General features: G+C 29.5%; 1 protein-coding gene across 2 annotated transcripts in view; it reads left to right on the top strand.

The window, feature by feature from the left end:
• The window catches only part of LOC112603833 (low-density lipoprotein receptor-related protein 2), a 64,265-nt gene that overhangs the window by 16,571 nt on the left and 24,035 nt on the right, over nt 1-23,659 (top strand). Inside the window, exons 2-6 of one of the 2 annotated variants that reach the window (XM_025352608.1) lie at nt 20,036-20,182; nt 20,612-20,743; nt 22,783-23,043; nt 23,157-23,408; nt 23,480-23,596. In XM_025352608.1, the coding sequence (XP_025208393.1) occupies nt 20,036-20,182; nt 20,612-20,743; nt 22,783-23,043; nt 23,157-23,408; nt 23,480-23,596 (909 nt within the window). Of the gene's footprint in view, nt 1-20,032; nt 20,183-20,611; nt 20,744-22,782; nt 23,044-23,156; nt 23,409-23,479; nt 23,597-23,659 lie in introns of both variants that reach the window. The other variant, XM_025352607.1, reaches the window with a different exon arrangement.

The following is a 23,659-nucleotide window of genomic DNA, read 5'->3' as shown; positions in this document are numbered from 1 at the left end:
TGATATGTTTTCAGGTAAACGACTGATTTCGTTGTACGCAAGCTAGTCATTGATTTTCAGGTAAAAATTTTGAATGTGTGCAAACGAGTTACAGCGTAAAATTGGAGTCGTGATCTGAGGTTGGAATGAATCGCTACTTTAGTGGCTAATGACTCATTACTCATTAGTATTCTAATTTATTATAATTATATAATATAATTAGAATAATTTATTAGTTTGAACTTTAAATTAATTAGTCATTGGTTAATACGTCTTTAAGTTAATTTTTAGGTAAATAGTGTATATGCATTTTAGAATACGTTTTACACGGTTTTTTAAAACATAATAATTTAATTAAACTCATAAAAAAATGCATTTTTATATTATTAGGTTTTATATATTTTGTGATGGTATTAAATTAATGCACAAAAATAAATAAAATTAATTTTAATTTTATTTAAATAGAAACACTAATAATTAGGAGTGAGTGGTTAACCTTTGACTATCAAAACTTGTATTGTTCATGTCAATTATTTTATTTTTTTCTAATCATATTAATGTGAATGGATTTTTATGATAACATATAAATATATTATAATTCTGTTCGAATTCATAAATTATTATAAAACAAGTGTTATTTTACCTTGGTCAATTAACTGAAAAAAATAATATAATAATCATTATTAATTTATATTACCCAAGTTCTTAACGAGGAGTATTCCTTAATAGTCGGCAAATATTCATAATACCATTAAGTTGTAATGTATTATAACAGAAAATAATGTGCAACTAGCTAATAGCTAACATAAATGTATACAATTTCTGTTTATTTTTGAAAGTTACGGGAATGTTCTTATTGCTTATTTTGCAGTTTAGCATATTAGATTGAGAAGTCATGAATTATATTGATATTTCATATTTCAACAATACATTTTATAATATAAAAATAAAACTATGTTTAGAATAGATACTAATTTTGACTTTTCAATGTATATGTATTTGGTTATTGTTTAATTTATAGAAATATTTACGTGTAAGCAAAATTTTAAAACGTAATTTTGCTAAAACTAATATTAAAAACTTTATTTTTTCCTCTATACCTATGTATTTTCTCATATTAATCGTACCACCATAATTCTGCTAGAAATTATATTAAATTATTTAGAAATTTTAATAGTCAATAGAAAAGTTTGACTAAATATAAATTATATTCTAGCGTTTTAAGCTCTCGTGAAAAAAGATAATGAATTTGAATTTGGGGTTATTAAATACCAGTATATCGACTTACATTTTATTTTAAGAGTTAAAAAAATATTCAAACTCAATACTTAATTTAAATCAAAACTTCTTATTAAGTTTAGATTTTATGTTGAATTAATTTTGAACAACTTAAAAATATGTAAAACAATGTATTTTTAATCAAAAAAATTCTGATAATATAATATTAAAATTAATTTTAAGTTTGTATTGTATTTTATTAATTCTGTGATGTATTTATGGTTAAAATTATAAATCAACATAAACAAATTTCTAATAAAATATTTGCACTGATCTGCTCAGCAGTATGTATATTCACTATTCAGATATAAGCGTAATTTGGAATGGAAGAGGACATTTGCCTATTAAAATTTTAAATGGAGGGTTTTGCTAGAATATAATTTTACCTCCTTATTTAAGATCTAAGTAATTGAATATTATACCATCTATATTATAATATTATAAAGCTGAAGATTTTGTTTGTTTTTTTGTTAATTGATTTTGTTTGTTTGAAATTCAAATTTTGAACACACTAATCTCTGAACTACCTGTCGGATTTGATAAATTATTTTTGCATTTTTATAATCCAATTTTTGAGAAGGGTTATAGGCTATTTAACATCATATACTATAAACCTTAAAAGTAGAGCAAAAATAAAAAAAGTCAGAAAGAATGCTAAGCGAAAATGAAGTATAGTATATACTAAGTATATTTTATTAATACCATACGGTAACAAAACTAAAAAATATGTTGTCTATGATGAAGTACTATAAATTATTTATAAATAATCTAATTTCTTTTAAATTAAACGACGAGTGTAATCACGGAGCATAGCTATTATATATTATATTATAACACGGTATATTATCATATATATATATATTTTATCCATAAGCATTTCTAAAATAAATAAATACACATTTTAATGTAAATTAAACGCAATAAGTATGATAAAATGTGCAAAATTTAATTATTATTGTGTTGAAAATAAAATAAAAATTAAACTTAGACTTATATTTTTTCTCTTTTTTTTAAATATTGAACATCTTATGTTTTTTTGTTATTGAATAACGAATTAAATAAAATTTAAATCATTTAAGAGGTAGCATTTTTTTACGGGAAATGAAGTATATATATAAATTTATTTATTTTTAAATCATCATTCTCTTGAAAAATATTTGAGGATATTTAAGGATATCAAATATTATATAATATCCTAATATTTCTATATATTCGTAAATTGTTGAACGATGTTTATTGATTAATAAAGTGAAATTAATTTTCAATTTACACAAATTAAAATTAAAATTTATTTTTAGACGCAATAGGTAAAATATATTTATTTTATTCTGCTCTCTTTCCTCCAAAATAAAAACAAATTATTTCAAGTTACTCCACTGTGTATACAAAGATATACGTTGTGCTCATACTAGAGGAACCCTTTTTTTCTTTTTTAAATTTATATTTGACTTTATCGGCGTTGTTTACAGAATGTTTATAAGTATCCCCTAACAAATAATAATGATCCAGAGATCAATGTTGTGCGGGGTAGGTATATCAATTTAAAACTAAAAACTGCAAATAATTATAATTTTGCCATTTTAGGAATCAAATCTAGCATGTGAATATAGTAATTACTAATTACACTATCAAAAACTACAGAAGGCTGTATGCTATAAACATTAAACAGTAATCGACCACAGTGACTACTGGTTGTTACAATATTATGGGTTAGGTCATTAGGAGGTATGTACCTAATATGCATCCAACTCGGTAATAAATAATAATTTAATAAATTACTACGTCAACGATGATGATAATATAATACTAAAAATATACTAATATACAATGCCTATACAAGCGAAATATACAATATCAATGAAAGAAAGTAGCTCATTAACGAGGGTATTATTACTTTAATAACTGCAGGACGCTCTTTTTCTATACTATGTATACATCAGATACAGCGTATTTCAATATGATTCTTTCCGTCAATATTTTTTGTTTTTTAATAGGTATGAATTTGAATTATCATTGCATTATGAAAAATATAATAACTTCTACGAGGATGTTTTTGTTTTATTTGAGCACAAAATTAATACTAATTAAATATATTGGAATCCGTGTTCCTCAAATTGTAAGAATATAATTTATTTAAATATCAAATGATGTATTATTGTTACAATATGTTGTATGTAATATAAAATATTAGAGTTGGGTGTATATTATGTACAAACATGGTGTAACTGGTGTGACATTCTGCGTATATATAATATCATGTATACTAATTACCATGGTATTTGTATATTATGTTAAACATAATAATATTATACATATTTTATTATTTTAGAAATTTTACCTATTTTATGGTGAACAAGAATTATGATAAGTACCTATATTATTGTATAACATAATATAGTTTTGCGTGAGGTCTCTTGAGGCAGCTGTGGCCAGTGCCAGTACCCATGCTCATGCCCAGTGATGCTGCTCTGGTTGCAGGACGACTTACTACGTGCGTCGCATTTTAGTCAATAACGATGGACCAAGGACGTCCATTATCGATCCATGTACGACGGTTATATACGTTGTATACATAATATTATAATAATAATTAATATTATACATCGCATATAGATGCAATTACCGAGTGTGTAAAACACACACACAACCGCAATGACGTATTAACGATTTTATTTTTCTTATAGTCACGCGGATGTTTTCTTTTTTCCTACACCTTCTTATTATTATTTCTCACCTCTTGCCGCGCAATGGCGTCGTTGGTCTACGATGACAATGTGAATTTCGGACGTTTTTACGTACATACCTATACCTGTCGCCGGACGACTAATCTCGCTGAGCAATTATTCACGTTGTTGAACACACGTCGTGTTCACCGTCATACAACGACGGTGCATCCATGCAGGAATATGACTTCGTCATTATTATAATAATTTATAAGTTTTTATAATGCACCTTTTATGTATATTAGCACACGCGCGATAAAATTGCCGCCGTATGGCGTATACAAGTTACAGACTGCAATGTTTTTGTTCCGTTGAATTTCCGTCCAGCAAGGTCAACCCTGTACGAAATACAATTGTGTGAGTATCAGTTTATCACTATCAACCCTTTGTTACCGCCTCGAAACTCACACGCTTCTGTGAGACTACCCGACCCGTTCGTCGGTACCACCCTCTATGTAGAGTCGACGTCACGCGAGAATGCAAGATTCAATTAGTTTTGTCATACAACAACAATAAAAATAATATGTGTAACAATAATGTCGAGGAATAGACTACCTATATGGGGTATTATATTATTAATAAAATATTATCGATCTATAGGATGGTATAGGTACCCGTCGAGATATTATATTGTATAGTCGACGAAGACGCGCGTCATGCATGCAGCAGACGTCCCGCGGTGACGGCGACAGTCTGTTTACATAGCGCGGGAGTCCTTGACTATATAGAGTTCGAAGTGCGTGGCGTCCGAACCGATTTTGATCGATCCTCAAAGCATTGTATTGGCGTCGCTGTGACGAGTCATAGTCTAAGAGCGGTCTTCGGCATAATTGGAAATTGTCAAGGTTGTATTTAGGGTGGGTTTGATAGAAAAAGCAATAGCCCGTGTGCCAAATTTTCGGGGTTGACGTGTATTTTAATAAGATTCATAGGTATATATGAAAAAATTATTATTATCTTTGTTTTATTGTTTTGAGTGATACATTTTTTTTAAATAAAAATTTTGTGACTACACTGGTTGAATTGTTATTGATTTAAGATTATATATATATGCATAGTGAAACTTAAATTAAGCGATTTAAGAACTGAAAGCGTTGCTGCTATTTTGTATAATTTGTATATTTACGTTTTGCTATTGAAGCAATGGTTGTCCGTCTATCATGTGTATTATAATTTTGGTGTTGGGAACTAGGGAAGGGCCGCAAGTCTATTATATCTTTGTACCAATCTATAATCAAAATGTCTAGTTTCGCCTATATGCTCGCGATAATATCACCGTCGTGTATAATAGGAAGAGCTTGCACGCTACATGAACAGAATTACGAAACATGCGGAATTCATAATGCCGTGTCTATTACGTGTCTATGATGGTTAATTGAAGAATGTAAATGCGCGATTGCGTACCAAATCGTAACTATAAAATAGATAGGAAATACATACAAATACATACACCCGAATAGAAGCGTATTTCACATTATAATTTAATATTGTATTTTTAAGTGTTATAGTTCTTCCGCATCTTTTCGTCTCTTGACAACGTGGTTGTTTTATTATTAAATCCAGCTCTAGCGCAACGTCGATCGATTTTTTTCGATGTATTATTAATTATTATAAGGTTAGGATTTATATGCAATAAAAAATTGTGAAATATGCAAAAATATGCAATTAATATTATATTCGTCAAACAATATGAAATATATACACTTAAAAAAATCATAAGGCTTAAAATTAATTAAATAATATTTTTAACTATTCACTTTATTCAAATGTATTACTCAAAACAATTACATGGTGTTTTAAATTTTCAAAACTGGATAGTCTTCTGTTAGACCTTAATATGGGCATTATTAGGATTTTAATCAGGAGGGCAGTTGATAACCTTTTTTTGGTTAGGGTTAGGTTATCTGATGACTTTTTTGCTTTTTCATTGTTTTATAGTAAAATTTGAGAGATGAGAAGAAGGTTAGAATCGGGAGAAATATGGACATTACTTACAAAAGCAATAATCAAAAGTTTCAAAAAAAAATTTACTGTTGCATATAAATCCTAGCCCTATTAATTACTATAATATAATCTTGAGAAGAAAATCGCCTGTGTGCCCGCACGTCTGATGCATTCGATACTCGACACACAGTATAAGTACGTATAGTTGTTGTAGTACAGTAATACAGTATATATTATGTACTACAAAACACGAATACATAATATACGTTATAGAATTACTATTATATACTTGCAACTAATTTCGATACCTGTAGCGTGGTTTGTGTTCGTAGTTTATCATATATTAGTCAACAATAATTTAACGAAAATAAATAACACATATAAAAATAATATGTGGCGATCGTAACACTGGGTCGTTTCGTTGGTGCAATGATTGTGCCCTGAAAAACGTTTTTGTGAAAATTGCTTTAACGCAAAAACTATTATCTCATGTAGGCAAACTCGTTTGGCTTTTTTGTTATAAAAATATAATGTATAAATATGTCGGCTTAGAACAGACTTGGTCTCGCGTAACGAACGTGTGCATTGCATATCAAAGTACCGTACCGTTTGTAGCAAAACTGCTGCAGTGCGGGATTATAAGACACGATCGTGCGCGTATACTCATAAAATGACTAGGAATATTTTTGTGTTCGTTGTTATCGCGGCACAGTATGTAAACGTTATTCATCACAGTCTTTATTTTTTTCGCGACTTTCAACGTACATTTTTGTCTCCTGCAGGCCTATTATATGTATGATTCGAAATTAGAAATCTTCTGTTATTTTTGACTTCAACTACCGCAAGGTTCACACACGGTAATTTCCTCGACTTCCCAACACATACGAGAGAATGAAAGTGAATAAAAAACTGACCATAATACCGTATCACGACTAATTATTAATATACAGCGCTTTTTGCTATTTGTTGACCTGAAACGCTACCTAATACGCTTGTTCGAAAATTAATAAAAATCTATTCGATACGATTGCGTCACATTATTATTGATCATTAGGGGCAAAGTACTGTAAATTATAGGTGTATTACTAAATTTTGGTTTTTTCCATCTTAAAGCAAAAATAGGTGACGCACAGTTGGCAGCATCACGTGTAATATTATAATAATGACTCAAAAACGTATATTGTAGATATTATGTAGACATGTAATATTTTGTCTGCGGTTTTACACATATGTTTTACGCTGAAATAATTGCAGTTGAACCGCAAAACTCACGGTAAACGTCATACATATTATAATGTACACACGTGAACCAGAAAATGTGTATATTCAAATTGACGGGTTTTGACCAAGCGGTAAGAGAGATTTGATTTTTTAGACAATCGTTTATCTTTATGATATATCTGTTAGGTTTATATATGTTTTAAACTGAGTGCGCAAACCGTAAAATTTGATATGATCTCTCGATATAATATATGTACATTATGGGATTGTTGCATATAGAATTTATATATTGCATGCTGCAGCAGTTCAGCGGTTCTCAACCTTTTTATATCCGAGTACACATTTTGTTTTGAAATACTATTACTATAATGATTATGTTTTAAACACTCTAATCAGACAAAAGCTGATACTGTTTTTTTTTTCGTTAACTATGTATTATATTGATAACTATTTAAGTCTTAAATAATTTTCTTTGTTTAATTATCTTTATACATATGTATATATATTAGTTTTTATGTACATATATTAGGAACATTTATTTTCTTACAGATTTATTGATACAAATAAAAAGAATGAAAATTGCAAAACTTGTGTAGACAACGCCAATATTTAATGCAATAAAAATTCTAATTTTTTTTTATCAAGCATGACTTATTTTTTGTATATTATCTTTATGAGATTTCCATGTAACACAGGTTGCAAAACGCTGCTACAAATTTTCGTGGTAAGTCTAACAAATGTCGCCGTCTGTTGATAAATGTTCACGAATGTATATTATATAATATATAGGTAAAATATAAATAGCGTTTCTGGCCGCCGGCGTTAAAGTCACTGTGTAGTATTGTTGATTATCGATTTCGTTAAATAGCAAACGCATGTTAATTAAAAACTTAGCTCACCAGATTGTGGAGATCATAGATTTTAAGGTATAGGAGGTATACTTACTGTTATTATATCAGTTATTATTATGCTGTACCTATAGTATTGTCAGCGGAAAAACGAAAATCCTACTTCGAGTTAAGTTTTGATTTTTTTGATTTATTTTTTGGTATCGATTGTGACTATTATTACTTAGCATTTTACATCATAAATTTAAAACATAAATCGATGAAATGTCGTGCCGTTTTGCTCTTGATAAGCTATCTCAGTAAAATTAGTGTGTGATATTTCACTGCACATGATGATAGTAGAAATTATCCTTGGATACATCTATGATGAATTGCCAATTATACATTCCCGGAATACAATCCATGATGTATTTATAAATATATAGATAGGTATTTGATTTAATAAATATATCATTTTAAAATATTGTATAGTTCAACAATCATCAACAATTAAAGTCACTAGAAGAATCATCAAATTAAAAATCCAAACTAATTAAATTTTTTTTTCGGTTATTTTCCTATGAATTTTCATCCTGATTATCATCTATTTGATCATTTCGTATTAAAGTTAAAGTAAAAAAAAATATTACTATAAAATAACATAAATAAAGTTCGTCGCTGATTACTATAATATATATCATACCTCGATTTCAATCTCGGTTATTGTCGGTATAAAATACACGTACGGGAGATAACCGAACTTACTGCTGCGTCTTCTGAAGGCGAGTTTTATTTTTACCGTTAGACTCGTCAGATTTTCGGTTTATTTATTATTATTATATTAATGTAGTAGCATGGAAAATGGAAACCATTTACATCATAGTACATTTGCCGTACCCTACATATTATTATATATAATGTAGTAGGTACGTATTATTATTATTTTAAATACGATTTACATCTATAATATTATATCGTTGTGTTTACGTCGGTGGCTTTGCGGTGCCGCTTAACTCCGTAACTGCTATTCATTATATTATAATAATATGACGTGTGTCGTCGTCATGAGTTGAGCGAACGTGTTCTTTTGAACAGAGCGATTTTTTAACTTAAAATAGTTAATGGTCTTGTTGTTTTTCAAAAATTCTCACCGCTTGCGCGGGCCAGCGATAACAATCACAACCGTCCAGGTTCGCGGTACTTAAACGTACTTTACACGTGTTAATGGCGTTTTAACGATAAACAGACGTATAAAGATATTATTGTATATTATCATCTATACGTGCTTATAGGCTTGTATGATCATAATATGCATATACGACTCCGCGGCAGCGCAACGTTGTGTATCCGAGTCGTAGTCCCCCCCGCTTTTCATGGCGTTGTTCTCCCTGCCGGGTACGAAACCAGTTAGAGGTCGACTCCGCGCGGATGGGTGTGACCTGGGGAATCGGGTGAACGAACTCCGGGCCGCTCTCGGGTTGGATGCAGGTCATGTGTATGTGTGTGTGCGTGTGCGTGTGTGCGTATGTACGTAAGTCTTTCACGAGAAAAGAAATCAAAAGTATAGCAAAAACAGACGAAAAAATAAATGTCATATTGATATCATGAATCGGTGTTGTCTATGGAATTCGAGCTAACTTGACGGTGTTTTATGTTCCATTTATTACTTTTTTTTTGTTTTTAAATATTTTATACCATTTTTCATACTTATATTTTCGATAATTTTTATAGGTTAATTTTTTTCTCTACTAACGAGTCGTGTTATTACGAATTGCGTTAACGTTATACGTACTATTTTATGTGTGGCGAGGCAAGCGCTGTCCTTCGATATCCACGCGACGCACTGTTTTCTATGGAGAGTTCGCGCACGAGCTCACGTGTACGTTTCCTGTAATTACCGTATTTGATGGCCCTTTAACGGCTTTAATGCACTCGGTAGTACTGTTTTTTTGTACGTTCATCGACAATTGCAAACTGTCCGCATTCCGATATGATGTATAGATTAAATTTTAATTGGCGTTATTATACTACACCGCAGTTATATTATTATTGTTATTATCATTTATCCGATAATAATTTTGACATGGATGAGAGGAATTTACCTACATGACTTGTTCAATCGTTAGTCCTCATAATATTTTATCGATATTGCACATCATCTTGGTGATTATGAATTATATAATTATAACAGTCTCCACGAAATAGTCAAGTAAGAAAAGACACGAAAAGGTTTGCCTTGAACGATGGACATTTTTTTTTCGACACGGGTCATTTTCTTCTCGTGTACTATTTGTGGACTGTATAATTTCTATTGACTATTTCATATAACAAATACTGTTGGGATATTTATTTATCTTTGTACTAGCTAACCTCGTGTACTTTGTTTCCCATTAAATCATGCCTCTTACGTGATTTAAATGTTATTAAATTAGTTTTTTAATACTCATTATTCGTAGACGACACAATGTTCATTTTATACCTTTATAATTATACTTGCACCGTAAAAAAATGTCACCTTTTATTTAGGACTTGACTTATTAATTTTATCATTTCATCATTAATTTACACTGTGATCATTGTCGGCCCCTGACCTACCACGTTATATCATTCGCCTGCGCTATTATTTTGTTGTCGCTTAACATATTTTCTATTTGTTTTTTTCTAAAAGGTCGTAGCATGATGTTAAATAACTTATAACCTTCTTCAGGAATGTATTATTAAACACAAAAAAAAAAAATGTTCAAATCTGACTAAACTAAACTATTTAGCTTTATTATATTATAAGTATAGATATGTAACAAATATATGTATAGAATTATAAAATGTATAAAAATGGAAACAAATAAATTAATTTGCATATAATTTTACACAAGTATTATTAAAGTATTGTTTTTCAATCCCATTAGGTTTGCCGTAAGTCATAGAGTTAAATACATGAATTTCGTTTCTGCTCTCGAAAATCAAATATTTTTTCGTCCCCACAGTCAGATTGCTTACATCGATTAAGTTAGTTCACAAAGCAAGGATCCGAGATACATCAAAACTGATTTTCTTGTGAACTGATACACTAAAATTGAGATATATTTTAATATATTGCACTGTATTTTATACTAAACTGATTGAAATTACAAAATAACATACCTAAAATTATACTTAGAGATTAAAGAGGAACTACGTGTTCAGCGTCAAGTACCTATATGACTATGATAATTGAATGACTATAAATTCTTGTGGTACCTTAAAAGTTATTTAGTTTTAATTAATAATGAACAAAATACAAATTATTGAAACATCAGTTAAATACATTTTAATTAATAATTATACATACTTTTTCACTTTAATAGTTCTATATTCTTTTATTACTATTATAATTATAATTTGGAGAAAAAAACGTCTACGATTCAATTGTTGTTAATGGATGTAAAAGTATGTAAAGTAATGTATAATAATTATATTGATATCACTAGAATTGTTCCTATTTTGAAATAACCACGTACTACGTAATCGAATATTAATGTTTTAATAGAATTTTATGATTTAACGATATTTAATAATTAATCAGTATAGGGTCGACTATTTGTGTGTATTCTGTGACGTTTTTTGAATGTATCATTTTCACGATTTGGACAACGCTACAACATGCGAATGTGTATACTACATATATTTATTATTTGTTAATTAATAAATATACGCCTATGGCGAGACAAGAGTATAATAGCTAGTGTAATATTAACGTATAAAGGTACACATAATATAAAATAAATAAAATAAAAATATAATATAGTGTATATTATTAATTAACTAAATTTAATAAATTGTATTGCTTATATTTATTTTATATATTTTAGAATACAATGTTTTAATTTTAACTTACTTTATCTGTCTATATATATTATGTAAAAGAATTAATATAATTTAAACCGTTACAGGAGTTAAAGACTCGATACACGGGACTACATAGAATACAATTTCTTACGCAAATTACAAATATCGAACATGTGGTACATTAAAAGATATTTTTTGCAACGAATTCGGACTGTCACAAATTTAAATTTATACACAAAAAATACATCAATAAAATTGCGTTTAGATTTCAATAAATTCATATTGCATTTACGTTCAACTTCAGAAATCAGATGATTAGCTAAATTAATTTTATGCCTTACCATGCTATAAGTATGTCTTATGCGATATGATAAATAAGCGCATCTCACCGCCAATGATAACTTCTTCGATTATTATTATATCATCCGTGCAGTAATAAGTTACAGTATAGAATTGACGTGAGAAAGTAAAGTTTTGCAATAACATTTTAATCATACGAACCAACTTAATAAAACGATAAATATCACATTATGTTTTAGGTGTTCCGTAAATTTGTAGCGATTTGAGATGATTGTTTCATCAGAAGTGGTTTGTGCATTATAATATAGATAGTGTATTTATATTATACTATTCTCAAGATTTTTTGGAAATTCGATCATTGCCATCAAATGTTTTTATAATGTACATACTTTACATTATATTTTTACGTCCATTAGTCAACCCACTAGTCGGATGCCTAATGATTTGAGTCTAATGACCTATAATGTTCGGTTAATACATTCTCTAGCGCATGCGTGAAATCGGTGACGTTGATACGTATTTTACTTTAATAATAAAAATATTCTGCATCGACGTTTTACCATTTTAAGTTATAAAATTATGTTTAATAATATCGTGTTCAATCTTGAAGTAGAAAATATACATTCGAAATTTGCTAGTCGAATGTTGAGTAATATGGTCAGTTGAAAAAAAAAAAAAAAAAAACAGTATTAATATCAGTTCGAAAATGGCGTCACGTTCGGAAAAATCCACTGTCCAGGTCGTTAGAAACGAAGACGTAAAAAAACGTCAATTATTATGGTCATATATATTCGACGAGTGTAGATGATTATACATCTATATATGCGTTATGGATTTGTTTTTTCTGCTGTGTATAGTATATTACACATTACACACTTATCGGGTTTTCTCTTTTAAGAAGACGAAAATAGTGTCTGTGAAAACCATTATAATCGAATTTTTTTTTTTTTTTGGACACTTTTTTGCGTTTTTCCACAATTATTGTATTACACGTGCAATTTCTTAAGTTAACCTAAATCGTTATTACACGTATGTATATACATAAGTGTATGTGTGTGTATACATATATATATATAGTAGCACGGATACGTGGACTGGAAAAAATTACGAATCGTTACATTGTTGTGGTAAATTTGCTTTCACTTCGGATGACACCGAAGAGAGGTGAATGTTGTGCGTTCTTTTTTCTTTTTCGTTTTACATTATTGTAAAACCGCGACGGCTGTGCAGGAAGAATATCTTCAACCTTCACCGCTCGTCACGACTACATACGAATTGTATGTTGAATGTGTATGTCTGTGAATATGCAAATATTATAAGAATCATTTTGATAGCTATTTTTGACTGAGAGAGAGAACACACGAAAAGGTGTGTGGACGACAAGAAGGATGAGACTAGAGACACTATTGTATTTGGTGATTGATTAATCGTATCAGATTGTTTTTAAGACTCATTGTTAGTGCTCGAAAGGTTTTCGGTCGTCTTGATGTTGTGGGTACACGATTTTATTCGTCGGTTATATATTAGGTAAACCTATAATGTATTATTCGCTCGTATATGATATGATATTAAGTCTGTCAATTGCAGAAACACTAGTTTAAAAGCTTTGAATTTGGATACCTCCTCGTAACCATAGAATAATTGTACTGTGAACTATTACATTTTTTTCAATTTAAAACTTGCAAAATGTAGTCATATAGTTGTGTAATTTTAATAATCATAAAAAAAAAAAAATAATAATGATAAAACAACTGCATACGTAAACATTTTAAATTTTTAAACGAAATGATGTAGATACCTATATATAGAGTTTCGGATATTTTATGTATTATTAAATTTCTGTTTATCTTTGTCATATATTTTGTTGTAAACAACCGATCAAATCGCGCTTGGTCGGTTGAAAATTAATCTGTTATCATCACTTTGGCGATGTTATATTATTTAAAACTTGTATTATGTTCGATTTTCTTATAATTTAAAATCATAACTTTTTTATGAAAAAAAATAATAGAATAATGGAGTATGATGTACCTACTAATCTGTCATTATTTTTCGTGATACTCAATTCGGTCATTATTGATTTTTATTATTATATTATCAATTCATTTTTTTCATACCAATATGATAGACTTATATTTATATTTTTAGCTTATAATATAAGTGTGTATTGTTTATTGTTATTTCAACAATGATTGTATTTTTTTAACGAGAATAATAATAATGATAAAAACGATTTTCATGAGGTTTAAACTAAGGTTAAGTTAAGTTTTTTAATGCTTCTTCTTTGATGGTATTTTTCATTGAACGCACGTAATAATTACGCATTTATTGAATATTGCGTATAGTTAATTATGCATTAATCGTATGGAATATCAATGGTATCATATTATATGTAAGTAATAATTTTAAGTATGCTCAAATAACACAACTTTAGTTTTATTTTTTTTTTTTTATGGCTGTACTCGTATAGTGTTATTATAACATCTTGAATTCTGTATAATTTGTATGTCACGCGAATATAACTTGATATGCCTGTATAACGTTTAAACGATGTCATGTGTGCATCCCGTGATCATCGGGTATATATTATAATATAATAATTTAATAATTTCTCGTACTAAGTCGGAAAAAATAAAGTTACATGCGCTGTCGAACTGCTGTTGTATCGTTTTGTGTACGAGGTCAACACATTTTTAACGCAAGGCCAGGTATTAGATAAATAATAATTATAATACAAATATTACATGAGTTAAAGTTTTAAAAAAAATATGTAAAATTGAAAATAGCACCAACGTTTTCAAGCTATAGGATACATTTATAAAATTATACTCGTTAATATTTTATTCGTTGGTGACAAACGATGTTGACTTTTTATTTTTAATAATGTATTTTAATAAATAGAATTTTATGTATATATAGACATATTGTCAAATATATTTATACAGCACAAGGTGATCAGGGTTGACAATATTATTTACAGGTACAAAGAGTCCATTCTAAGTTGGAATACATTTTACGATACCCTTTAGCACGACAAGGTCGCGTGTGATAAATTAGGACTCGTAAAATAATTGTATTATTTTATAACGTTTCAACCTTATATTATGCGCATGTACTATTATGTTAGTTTTAATAAATCGCTAGTGTACAGGTACGAGAGATAAATAAAATAATTAGTTACAGTGAGTTGATGGATGATATATAGAACACAATGCTGTTGTTGTTGATGTTTATGAGATAATAATATTTTATTTTTTTAATCACCATATTCGTTAGGGATTTTATTTTGCACGATAATAGTATGACGTAGATAGTTTACGTTGTAACTCAATAAAATAGGTATGTTAAAGTATATTTCATATTTCAACTTCGTAAATAATATTAAGTTGATATTTTATACTAATATTTCTAAATTTTAAATAACAATCAATTAATATTTTTTAGAAAAGTCTACATGATGTAAAAATATTATTAATATGTATGTTGTGAATATACATTTTATTTACCGTTTCTGAAATTTTAAAACGCACAAATCTTATAACCATTAGCCTTAAAATTTATATCGAATAAAATATTATACATATACTAAAAGTTCAGACAATTAGAACTTTAGAAAGCTTATAAAATATTTTAACTAAATAAAGCTCTTACTTTATATTATAAAAACAGTATTATTAAATACTGCATATTATATTGATTAAATATTTCTTTCTGATCACAACATGCAATGAATGAGTGTTGTTGTTATAGTGTCATAAAAATGTATTCGAAACTTATATTTATGTATAGGAATGACTAGACGATGCATGTTTATTGATTACTTACAAACTACTTAGGTTCTTATACGTTACACTTACCCAGTTGTTCGTGCAGTGTATAACGTTAAACTCTTTAAAGTTACTTACAATCATGGAAATTTCCAACCCATATATCGTGTATTCAATATGCATATAACAAAATGTTGGTCTGCAAGTTTATTTTGTCCTGCAAATGTATATACCAACTAGGGTCCTATATTAATAGTTAACTATAAAGTTAGAACCCAACATTATTATCGTGAACGTCTGTAGCGATGAGAGTGCGTATGTTATACGGTAGCTGCAGGATATAGATGAAACTTCTCGTAAACCGATTTCAATGATCTCTCATAGACTTACGGAGAGCTGTAAGTAAACCATGATGACGAGTCATACACTTGAGCCTGTTAATTAATATAATGAATAATATTTTGTTTGGCCGTACACGCAAGCACTTACTTCGGTATATGGTATTTAACGTATGTTTTGTGCTTACACCTCAGTAGCGTGTTCGTGTCAAAGGCTCTATTAAAATTCCATACTTTTAGGGTGCATTTAATTTACGCGCGTTAGTAATGACTGATGAGTATGTCGGTGGCGTAGAGATAACATCATATTTGCGTTGATGCTTTTTAGTTAATTTCCTGTTACTTTATTGATTTATCAATTAGTATTATTGATTACTACTATAAGAAACAATGTCAATATAGTAGTATAATGCTGATGTTTTTAAAAGAGTCATGAAATAAACGTTGTTGTATATTTATAAAGGGTGTAGTAATAATATAAAAAAGAGCAGCTAACTAGAAGTTTTTATTGCGATAAATCTTAAGAATAGTATTCTATCAAGTTTAAAATAACCTTATCCCTCCCACTCAGAAAATAACAATAAATAAATATCAATTTTTCGATCCACTATATTTTTTTGCTTATATAGATTATAGACTATATGTATAAATAATAATGTAAATTATGTCGGAGAAAGTCTTTGTAGACTCCTCCACAACGGCTGCGTAGCACGAAAATGTAATATGTACCAAATTATTACATACACTGCGATACCATAAAAATGTTATTTAATTGTTCCTGTATGACGAATATATATATATATATATATATATATAATATACATGAGTATTAATTGATGTATTATATTATTAAAATGCTTTACACATTTACATATTATATTAACTTTTACGAACCCGCCATATAAATTTATAATGTACTTATATTCATTATACGTATAACAGTATACACTATACATATTATGTGTAGGTATTCAATTTTTCAGTGTCATTACGGTAGAGTGAGCTAGAACACTTTAAATAATTTTTTTACGACGGGGTGTCCGATTCTGATAAGAAAAAAAAGTAATTTGAGAAGTGTATAATATCGCGGTCGTCGCTACGATGTGTTAGATATAATATGCAAGACTGTTATACAATACTACAAGAAAGATACGTATATAGTCTTATATTGCTTATATATAATATGTGCATATAACAATTATATTATTATTTTAATTATGTAGATACCTTATGTATAATATATATGTACTTTTATTACTTATTCGTATTTATAATGGGTATAATACGATTGTGAAGGAATGATTAATACGCCTGCAGTGCGTTCAAAAAGTATAGTATAAGTAATATATAGTCTTTCAGCCTATATTTTTCTTAGTCGCTATAATGAATATTTATGGATTCTGATTTTTACATTTTGAATACTAATACCCTCCCCATTTTTTGTGTGACAGTGGTCATCATTCATTAATAGTTTAAATGTTTTTTTTTTAATGAAAGCTGTTTTTTTTTCTTATTTTAGAATTTTTAGCATAAAACTAATAAAATAAAATGTATAACAGTTATTGAAATTTTAATTTATCTACAACAAAAAATTTCTATATTTTATTAAGCGATAAAAAATAGAGAACCAGAAATATCCCTAGATTAATTACATAATATAATATCAGTATATCTTTATTTTTAATTTTCTTATAATGCTACTATGAGTTGTATAACGTTGTATCTGTCTATCTATATATATATATATATATATATATATATATATAATTTGTAATCGAACTTTTTGCGTTTGCGATCCACACTAATATTTTAGTAGTGTGAGTTAATTTGCAAACGACCTGATTTCGCGGTGTCCATAAAATGCGGGCCAATATAACAATAACACTATACAAATAATTACAATATAATATACACTCATGAAACAAATTTTTTTTTTATTGATGTCCAATTACAGTAAAAAAAAAAATCATACTTTTTTCCCCTTCAAACAATACTAGCGCACGCACTACACTCATAACAGTGGCGGTGACTATCGTCCCGTATAAAAATTATATTTGTATATATATGCTTATATGTGTACTTTATATAAATACGCTTATTGTGACCATGTCCGTTGCCACTGCCGTATTTCAGTCGCTTCATTGGTTCGTAAACCCGTGAAAATCACCTACTGCTAATGTGCTTATACAAAATAAATTTATTTTATTGTCAACCGTTAAAGAAAAATACAAGAAATTAATTTTATTTACGTAGAATTTTTAGAATTTCAAGTACTAATGTACTAATGTTTCACCATAGAAAAATTTAAAATATTATTTATGTTTTTAAACGCTTAAACAATTTTTGTATTATATTTTCTGAGATATACCGCCTGCTTGATTCTCAATAAATGTTATCTTTATAATTATTATTACCTATGTATGATATAAAATATAGGATATTTTTATGTATAGATATGTGCAGATTTTGGTTTAAGGTACATTATACAAAAGTATGAAAAATATGATTAATCCCTGACCTTTCTTAATTTTCTTGAAACTTACTTTTACTGTTACCCTGATTAGGTGATAATATTTACCTAGTTCATATATTAATATGTAGTTGATAGAAAAAATATATTTTAATAATTTATACTACTCAATACTATTTTAATAGTTTGGCTTTTAAACATATAGTTTTATTAAACAAATCTACGACATTATATAACATACATCAAAACCGTTAAATTATAATGGTTATTATGATTATTAATAAATAAATACAATACTATATCATAATTTCATTTTTCGTGTATAATTATTGGTCGACGTCTTTAATTAATTTTTAACTTTTATAAAACGTCTCTTGCTATTATAAAGATGATATTCATTAAACCTAAGATGTATAACATTTTATTTCATATTTTAAATTCTTAAATTACCTTATTTTTAACAGTTTAGTTGACTACGATTTTTTATAGCATTTACATCAAAAATCCTAGCTAAAATTATATTTTTCAATGTTTAATTTTAAGTGATCATCTGTAATGTATTACAAATAGTAATCGCCATGTATTCATGCTGTGTTCTTCCAGAAGTCTATAGATTACAGTTGATACATTTATTACAACTGTTAGTAGCACTATGTATACTTACTCCCAAAAATGTCTGATGAATTTATTTAAAGGTATTTGTTATATTGTCCCGCTTATTTACATACATATAGTTTTACTATATTAACGATTCATTCCTTTACGTCATATAGATCATATTACGTAATCGTACTCTAACGTTTAATTGTATATTATAATATTCAAGAATAAAAACAGAAAATATCTCTCTTGTACGTACGTTAGCGAGACGTGTCTCGTTCCATTATTATTGTTATCATTATCCGTGGATGACGACGACCCCCGGAGTAATGGCGACGGCACGAGGTATTACCTACGCGTTATACATAAATAATAATGATATAATATTAATATATATATATATAAGCAGATGAACCAATGATATATTTTATTACTTACCACAGGTAAATATGTATTACCGTATAGCCAGTATTTGGTAGGTATACATATTATAATAACGCTTATATGTATACGTTTTTGGCGTCCATCCGTCCGAAAGGTGTGCTCGAAACACAATGGTCTCTTGTACAATATAATAATATAATTTATAAACCTATATTGTATATTATATCGTGGTGTGTCGTTTATTGTAGACCCGATGCAGGTGTTCCCAAAGTGTTTATGTTTGTATCGAATGGCGAAAGGTTTTCGTTTTAGGCTATATAAATTTAAAATTTTACAACTTTATAATAATTATTTTGTTCTCGTTTCTGTGTTTTAGTAGCCGCTGAAACAACGACTGGTGCCTCGACAATGATGACATGTGGCCCAGGCATGTTTCGGTGCTCGGACGGCAAGTGCATAACTTCCGACTTGCTGTGCAACATGCAAAAAGACTGCGACCGGGGAGAGGACGAGTTTCAGAGTTGCCGTGAGTGATATTTATATTAATAATAATAATTGTCGACAGAGTATTAGGTTCCTAAATTTTACGATTTGTTTTTTTTTTTTTACTCTCGTCGAATACGCTAATAATTCTTAATCCTATTGGCAGAGTAGACTTTTGATTTTATTTTTCTAGAAGAGGCTTTAGTCTTCGTACTTCTTTATTTTTCTATACAAATTATATAAACCTTTTAACCTACTAAAGAGCTTTTTTTCTTTAATAATAGCCATTTTACGGTTGGGTATAGTTGTTGTTTTAGTTTCATGGTTATAATGTCGGTGACACATAATGTATAATATAGGCACACCGACCCCGCGCGCCGTGTCAGTTTTAACACGCTGTGTATTATACAGAGTGGTCAATGATGGAGAAAAAACAAATAATAATGTCGTATCTTGTTTGATTTTCCATTAGCTCCGCCCGAGTGCGAACCCACGCTGTTACCGTGCCGTCAGTACCATTGGAACAAGACGTACTGTTATCCGCCGCACTACCGATGCGACGTTACCGTAGACTGTGTGGACGGTTCCGATGAAGCTGATTGCAGTGAGTATATTATATACCTACTACTTTACCAAAACTCTACCCGTACACGCCTAATTATACTACGTATACCTACCCATAATTTAAAAAGTAAATATGTAATATAAAGATCGAGTTCTCATTCGTAATGTATACTCGGTTTATTGCCGGTCATAGTTTGTGCATCAACACATCGAACAAATTGAACAATAGAATGGTATGAAAAATATTGAAAAGTTGGTACTTCACAAGTTGTTGGTAGTTCATAATTTATTAAAGGAATTTTCAATAGAAATTAAATCCTGCAAGTTGAACTTGAAAATTTCATAATTATAGTAATTCATTTATGATAATAAGTACCTATATAACATTAAAAAAAAATTAAAATGAATTGGCTTTTTACTTAAATTTTAAATAATAGTTATAATTATAATACATACATTATATAATATTATGTTAAAAACCTACAGTTTGGCCATGATAACGACTTACCCATGCACTTCACAGTTAATTAATCTTGTTGTATAATGTATACGCACAACTCCTATATTTTTAACAGAAATACATACATAATATTTGAAAATGTAATATTACGATCGTCAAATACTACCATAAATAACTTGCGTTTTTAGGTATACTTCATCAATGTTGAAACCAGTGAATCTTGAGTCTAAGCGTGATTTAGAGAGACCCTTATTTATATTTAATTTTTGGAGAGACCCTAATTTAAGTTTTTTATACCTATTTTTGTTTATAAAATCTGAGATCAATAAATTATCAATTAGCAGAAAAGTATCATTTTTATGATATCAAATTAATATGCATTTTTTTTTAAATTAAAAAAAAATATATAATAGTTGATTAAATGCCTAGTATTAATTTTTTGGATTCCCTTTCTTTTCCAATGCTATCGTTAAATATGCTGACGTGCAAATTTTGTACAATAATTAAGACGTAAGGTAGACGGGAACTGTGCAAGCGATGCGCATAACTCAAAATTGAAATGATTGCAATAGTGTTACAAAATTGGTCGAAATAAATAATAGTGATGCACAAACAATGTAAGGCTACATATATATATTTATATTATATAAATGAATCGATTCGTCTGCAGTGTTTACAACTGCATTACAGTAGGATACGCGTGTTCAAACATATATATATGAATGCGGCTGTCAGCGGTTTAAACGAATTGTGGTTTTAAAAAAATTCGACGAGATAGGCTAATACATCATTATTTTTTTTCTATTTCATCTTCTACGTCATTCTTCAATATTATTTGATTGCCCGTGTACATTGCCTATTACCGTATATTTTAGTGGTGTTTCGGAGAAAAAAATATTATATTGAAGTAATTTCTTGTACGTGTATTCTTTGCATTGATCTTTTTACAAATAGCTTGTTTGATAATTATAGTGTTTAAGTTGGTATATATACATGTCATGTTATTTTAATGTACGACCGGTGTAATGACATCGTCATATTGAAAAAACGAAACTATCTTCGGCAATGAAGTTTTTTTTCACCAATGAAACGCCGATTTGAATTCCACGACTCGCGAATGTATGGAAGTCGCAGCGAGGGGTGTATATAATAAACGACCTATAATAATAAATAACGTGCTCTTAGAAAATGTTCAAAGATTTTAATCTTAAAGTTAATTATATTGTGTGTAGCGCACATATAATATGTAATAACATTATATACACATTTTTGAAATAAAAAGAAACGGCCAACCATTATACGGGGTTTAATCGTTTCATCACATCTGTCGTACGAAAACAATTTGTGTAAACAAGATGAAACAAACGGTAATCATTCGTTGTCGTTTACATTTTAATTTCGTGTGTTGAAACTCACGCAAAACCTCTTATCAGTCGTGTATCGTGAAGTGTTTTGATCTCTCCCGTGTTGCTGTCCTGTCAATTACGGCTGGCGTTTTCTTTTTCACGTCGCATCCGCATCGATCTCGGGCTGTCGTGATTTATCTCTAAAAACACATTATTATACAGCACGGTATATTATATTGTTATGATGTACATTATGTGCAATTTATTGCTTAGCGTACCGAAAATGTCAGACTGAAGACTTCCGCTGCGAGGTGAACGGTCCGGGCAGTGGTCCATGTCTACCCAAGACCAAGCGGTGCGACGGTTACTTCGACTGCCGCAACCACAAGGACGAGGAGAACTGCGGGTCAGCCATGAACATGTCGTGTCCATTAGACAAATTCCGGTGTCTAAACGGACAAAAGTGTATCGATCCGAAACTGAAATGCGACCATCAAAACAATTGTGGCGACAACAGTGACGAAGAAAACTGCAGTGAGTATTATATATACATATAGACACGATTATCTGCAGGCGTTGGACATCATTGTCTATCATTTTCCGCGACTTATCTATTGGTTTCACTTAAATGTTTAATTTTCCTAAAGATTTTGCGGCTTGCCACGTCGGCCAGTTTCGGTGTGGCAACGGACTTTGCATTCCGCTAAACTATCAGTGCGACGGGTACGCCGACTGCCACGATGGTACTGACGAGTTGAATTGCACTGCGTTGGCTTGTCCTGGTAAATATCTATGTCCCCAGGGCGGACCGAACAAACGGCCCAAGTGCATAAATAAGTCGCAACTGTGTGACGGGCATAAGGACTGTGATGATAATGCCGACGAAGAAACAGCGTGCTGTAAGCGTTTATAAATTAATTAATTATTTTCCGCTCTAATTCTATTTTATACTTAAATGTCTTGTTTACAGCTACGCTCAGTTGTCCAGCTTTGGGCTGCGAGTACAAGTGTCAGGCATCACCCACCGGTGGTTCGTGTTATTGTCCAGAAGGAAGAAAAATTGCAAACGATTCAAAAACATGTATAGGTTAGTATATATTTTTAGTTATCGAGTCGTGAAGTGTGACGTACAAATGACTAATTATTTCAC

The sequence above is a fragment of the Melanaphis sacchari genome, unplaced genomic scaffold (genome assembly GCF_002803265.2).
Source record: "Melanaphis sacchari strain LSU unplaced genomic scaffold, SCAv2.0 Contig111_pilon_pilon, whole genome shotgun sequence".
Classification (NCBI taxonomy): domain Eukaryota; kingdom Metazoa; phylum Arthropoda; class Insecta; order Hemiptera; family Aphididae; genus Melanaphis; species Melanaphis sacchari.
The sequence above is the reverse complement of the archived record's forward strand: the minus strand, read 5'-3'. Positions and strand labels throughout refer to the sequence as shown.